At 41.2% G+C, this 6,000-nt stretch overlaps 1 protein-coding gene across 1 annotated transcript in view; it reads right to left on the bottom strand.

Annotated features, from left to right (window-relative positions):
* Positions 1-359: 359 nt before the first annotated feature.
* The window catches only part of LOC109952033 (solute carrier family 12 member 9), a 48,085-nt gene continuing 42,444 nt past the window's right edge, over positions 360-6,000 (bottom strand). Inside the window, exons 11-13 of the mRNA XM_020586874.1 lie at positions 5,156-5,330; positions 3,632-3,778; positions 360-2,984 (exon numbers count right to left, since the gene is read on the bottom strand). Coding sequence (XP_020442530.1) covers positions 2,053-2,984; positions 3,632-3,778; positions 5,156-5,330 — 1,254 coding nt within the window. The 3' untranslated portion in view covers positions 360-2,052. The remainder of the gene's footprint in view (positions 2,985-3,631; positions 3,779-5,155; positions 5,331-6,000) is intronic.

The following is a 6,000-nucleotide window of genomic DNA, read 5'->3' as shown; positions in this document are numbered from 1 at the left end:
AGACAAGTTAATTTGGCTGCCTGCATCCTCTAGTATCTCTGAGCTGCTGAACTAACTTAGCCTCTATTTCCAGGGTTTACCTCAAACAAATACGTGCACACACAGCTCTCTGGCATGAGACATACAAATAGGTCTTCAGCTGATTGAAACAAAGTCCTGCGCCCTGAGCAGCTGTTAAGTTTGATCTGGCTTTGCCCATGTAACATTAGTGATGTGAAAGAAGAAAAAAAAAAAAAAAAAAACATGTAATACAAACTTTTATTTTTTGTCGTTTCAGTTTGCATCCTGTCAAATTCTTTGTGTGTATGTATATATATGTATGTATGTATGTGATTTTTTTTTTATTTAAGCAGTAATTCATACATTTCACTGCTTCAATCGATGATGTTCTGCTATATTCTTTGTGCTTCTCTAATTTCAGGAACAGAAATCTGAGACAAACGTTTGGAGATGCAGTGTGAACGGCTGGTCGAGGATCATCCAAATGACCCGTCCGTGTCAAAGGCAGTGTGACAAAGACTGTGAAAGAATATATTTTATTTGTAGTGACTTCAGACTCAAATTTCAAGGATCACAACCCTTTAGCCTATTTTTTTTTTTAATAAACCTGCAACTTAAATTTATCTTAGAGGATACAGACACAGTATGTTAGTGTACTCACTGTGATAATGCAGCTTGAAGTGAGACTATGCAACTTTTGGCAAAAAGAAAAACAATATTCTTCTTCTTACAAATGACAAATTGAATTTATGAGTAGCAAAATGTGATTTTGTTGATACAGCCTCAAATGATCTTACTGAGGCCAACGTTGGCAACTTTCTGTAGATACACTGTAGCTGCACAGTTCTGACTTTTCAGACTAAATGCAGGTACGTTGTCCCCTTGTAGCCACAGTTCTGCAAAAGTTGCATAGGTTCACTAAATGCTACAAACATTAGGTGAAAGGGGGTGACCAGATATTAAATTTCATTTATTCACTTCAGCATTGAGGCTGGTCAAACAACGTGGTCACCAGTGAGTAAAAAGAATTCTAAATGTTACAGAGCACCTAGAACACATAAGGACAATAACAAATCATGTATAATCACAGTTGTTACAGTCCTGTAAACATCTTAACACAATTCTGGAAAGCTACACAACATACAGTTTGGCCAAGGAAGGATAAAAAGTGCACTTTGCAAAGGACTGGAATGTCTTCCTGAGATCCCACATGAAGTGATCTTTAGAAGAGAACGTCTTCCATAATAGCACCATCACTATTACTGTTCAACCGTCTCCTTTGTTCTAAGCTCTGAAAATGGAAAATCAGACTGTAGTATTACTGCATGATGGACTGAGTCCAAACTTCAGCTCCCTAACTAGCTAGGCACTTTTTAATCTAATGACATCTGGAATGATCATTATGAGGAATGTGAGCAGCAGCACATTAAAAACCATTTCAGAAATAGGAGAATGGGAGTCAGACGATACCGTGCATAGAATGTATCTGGAATCAGGCTGCTCTCTCTGTTGCAGGTAGTAATGAAGAATAAAGTGACAGGGTTGACTGGTAATCTGAGCGAGGGTTCCCCTGTGGAACGGTTGACCCATGGACTCATCTGAGTGTTATCACATTGGTTTAAATGTGTTAAAAAGAACATCACATGCTCTTTATTCTGTTTTTGATTGGCTAGCTGGCTCCACAGGTTCTACATTCACCTGATAAGGCACTGTTTTTCTCCTGCTAACTTTGGTACATTTGATGACAGATGGATTGTTTGATTCTTGAAATACAAAAAAAAAATCCGCCTAACAATTTAACATAATGGTGCCTTCAGGTACTTGTTGAAGAAAAGCAAAACTGAAAGTTGAGAACATAGATAACAAGGGCTAAGAAGGATTTTCTGTGACACCAAGTTGGATAAGGTGAATCTTATATTGTCTCTAGAGATTTTGTTCCAAGTTGGTCCATATTGTACGAGGCAGTGTCCATAAACCAGCAGTGACCTCAGTCTGCATCAAATTTCAAGGTCTGTTTCTGCATGTAAGGCACTGAAAGTGTTAGGAGACTGTTCAAAGGTCAGTGGTGATGACAGGTGTGACACCGTGGATGAGCAGTGTGGGGCCCAAGTCCTGGGTCAGCAGCTCTAGCTGGTGTAAGTAGGTGGTGTAACTCTGGGTGTCAGCTGGAGGGCGAGGCAAGTATAGGAAACGCACGGCTGGCAGAGGCCAGGTCTGGTCTAAGATCAGCTTGTTGACGGCTGACAGGTAGTCATCAGACAGGCGCGTGGCATTGCACGGAAAGCTGTTAACAAAATCATCTTCGTTCTCATTCTCCTCATCATTAGTGCTATCGGGGGACTGTGATGACGGTTTCATGCTGGACCCACCTTGACGCTGCCAGTGTAGCGCCACCTGCTGGTCCCAGGGCACGGGGTAGACTTGAGCTTTAATTCTAAGATCTTTCAACAGCTGTCCCAACTTCTCCTGTACACCTCTCACGCTACGTCCTGCTTCCACACACAGGAAGAGACGCACAGTAGTTTTTCGCCAGGCTCGGACCATGTTCAGGATACATGCTAGCTGTAGCAGAAAGAGAGAGCATGTATCGACATAGCTACTGCTGTCCGGACGCAAGAGGTTGACCGGCCAGACATCAATATACACGGCACCCAGCAAGGGCGGTGAGAGGACCTGGGCTCGGTCAAAGGTGTCGAAGTAGCGAGCCAGTACCACATTCTTAAGCATCTTTATGGCGTCGGCAATGATAGCCACATACTCCTGGGAACCCAGAACCTTCCCATCATCAAATTTCCCATAATCCTCTCGGTCACTGGATCCCCGCAAGGAAGCAAAATGGAAGAGAGGAGGTGGTTGCTCAAGATCCTGAGAAAAACCCAAGAGATCTGTGGACTGACTGGTAGACAGGGAAGGATCAATCAGCTTGTCCCTTGGAAGACAGTCATCATAAAAACCGAGGATGAGAGTGTTTGGACGCATCCCACCTGGATAGAGGGGAAGGAAGGGAAGAGACAGATGAACAAAAAATTAGACCAGACCCTTTGTTATAATTTAATACAAATAATTTCTTAATTATAATCATTGATTTCTTGAGTTGTTAAGTGGAAGTGAAGTTAAAGTAGGAGACAGACATGAAGAAAACAAGTGCTAGAGTGAGAACTGGGAAGGAAGCCAAAGGCATACGAGAAAGGGTTGGAGAACATGAAGCTAAATTAATACAGCTGCCTTTTGAATGAAGTTAAGGTGAAAATAATAAAATGAGTTGAAATTAAACATTTTTCTGGTTGACACTTAGACAAAAACTAAAAATAAAGTGATTTCTAAAAACACATCATTCAAAAGTACAATGTCTGCCTGAAAGCTTGATGAAGTACACAAAACTGGATTTGAAAGATTTAAAGCCACTAGGAGCAAAATGTGACATTTTTGACCTTGACGCCTCCAGTGGTCATAGTAGAATAACCAGGCCGCATCAATTTAAGTCTGGACTGTCTAGGTTTAACATATGAAACATAATAATCACAGCACAAAGCTCAGCTTCCAACTAGGGGCAGCTTTAATTCCAGACGTCAGTACTGGCCTTTCAGTGTTGATTAACGGGCACATTGAAAATGATGATGGTGCTACTGACCTAGTCCAGAGATGAAGAGGAGATGCTGGACCCCGTGACGCACAGAATCTGCCAACGTCAGGTTGACAAAGGCTTTGATGTTCAGATGGTCGACCAGGGATAGCCAGGATTCATACTGGGACTGCAGAGGGTCAGATGGTAATTTGTCTGGGAGAAAGGAAGAACAAATGGTAAGAGGTGAGAAATACTGCTGGCAATTCAACAAAAGTACAGTATGTTGGGATTCAAAGAAGGATAGTGAAGGCCTAGAAGTCAGTCAGCTTGACAGAGCTTGAATTAGAGGCAGAGTGCAACAGAGATACGAGAGTTGACGTTGAGATATGGGGGACAAAGAGAGAAATCACAAATGACAACAGAAACAAAATGTGAGATGGAGCAAAAGACATAGGGAAGCACAAACAGTCAGGCAGGTGATCAATCATCCAAAAACATCAATATGTATATAGAGAGCAACCCAGAGGCTACACTGACAATCCCTTTGGTAGCTGTGTAAGGACCTCTTCAGACTCCAAACTTTTGTATTCTTTTACTCAGCAATAATGCAGACAGCTGCTAGACAAGTGAGAGAATAAATGGACAGACTTAAAATACATGAGGAGGGCAAGGTGGAAGCAGCTGAACATCCTCAACAACAAACTCCTCCTTGATATTATGAGAATGAATGTCTTCTTCATATTTCTCAAGACCAAGTGGCTTGCCAGATGACACAAGGGATCATCGGTGGTTAATGAACAATAAGAGAAATTTGACACTGAAGACCCCACACCGGGCCGGTCCCGGTCTCCAATCAACACATACCCCCCCCCAAACACAATCCTCAAAAGACAACATAAACAATAAATGACCCTGCCCCCTTTAAACAGTCTGTGTGCCTCTGCAGAAATAAATGAGACGCCTCTGGAGTATTGTGTGTGTGATTACTTCTCTCTAAAGAGCAGTAGAAGAGCCGATGACATGGAGAAAGGCCTAGCATTCTAAAAAGGTCCATTAAATGATGCACTGCTCACTGTGGAAATGCGTATATGAACATATTTCTAAAGACCTGAGAGTCCTTCAGTTGGAATATTATTTCTTCCTAATTAAAAGTAGTAAAATTTAGCAATAATGCTGACACCGAGTAGTCAAAAACAAACAAAAAAAGGCTTTTAGTTTTGTTATTGCCGTCTTTAAATGCCATAATAATGTTAAATTATCCAAAAAACTATATCCCATCATCATCACCAATTTGTTTTGCTCATAATTAATAGTGGCCCTCTCACAGTTGGCGAGTCAGTTTAGTAGCGAAATGGTGCATGCTAATGTTGGAAAAAGGAAACTTTCAAATACTGTTGATGATCTGACGCTGTCAGGCAAAAACCCAACTTTGGAAGTCAACACTGAGTGGTTTCATGATGTTTCACAGGAACAACTGATTTATCAAAATGTTCATTCCTTTGTGACCTTTAAGTGTAGATGGAATTGTCCAAGACAAGCACAGGATTAGCAGCGGGGAGAATCTAATTTCTAGAAGGCAAACAGACATACTGAGATCTCCTAGCTGGACGTGGCCCAGCACATAGAGGCCACTCTTCTTGATGTCATTAATGAAGGTGATGAGGCCCACGCTGCTGCGAGGGTTGGAAACCATCAGCAAGACCTGAGGCCTCCAGAACTTGACGTGGTCCTTCCTCACATCCAGCATCAGCAGATACTTGCGCACCTAAAGAGAATTAAAATAAGGATTGTTATTGGAATATGAGCCTATTTTTATTCCCAGCATCCTTCTTTAGTGCAGTGGTCCATACCAGTGTCATTCAGATAGCCACATGTGTAGGGTGGAGTTGCCCTAAACAGAGCTGAGGTTACATGAGACCCACTCCCTGAGTTAATGTACTGATGTGCAGAAAGTGGAAGTAACTTTCATGGATCATGATCACATTAGGATTTGACATGGAGTTCAAGCAATGACATGTAATAAACCCAGTAATGATTTGCACATCCAGACTGTTCATCGTTTCATATGCACAAGGAAAATAAATGTGTTAAACCACTTTAGAGTGATGCAAGTTAAGACATAAGAAAGACATGGGTACTATACTGAATATTTAAAAATATATGTGTATATGTGAGCAGCCACACTGAGGCTCAGGCTGACCAATTTGAAAGCTCGTACAGCTTTCATATAATTTAGTTGCGATACAAGCTCAAGACTAATGTACAGTATATTCAGTATGAGGATAAACAGAAAATTAATTTCACCTGTTTTTTTTTATAATTATTATGTGGCAGGTCTACAACACAAGGATAACAGAAGTTGCACTGGAAGTGTAGTAATACTGCAGTTCCCTGGCATTAGAATTTCAGGTTTGTTTGTTTTTTTGAATTGCAAA

The sequence above is a fragment of the Monopterus albus genome, unplaced genomic scaffold (genome assembly GCF_001952655.1).
Source record: "Monopterus albus unplaced genomic scaffold, M_albus_1.0 scaffold8.1, whole genome shotgun sequence".
NCBI classification, from domain to species: Eukaryota; Metazoa; Chordata; class Actinopteri; order Synbranchiformes; family Synbranchidae; genus Monopterus; species Monopterus albus.
Note: the sequence above shows the minus strand (reverse complement) of the source record. Positions and strands in the feature narration are given on the sequence as shown.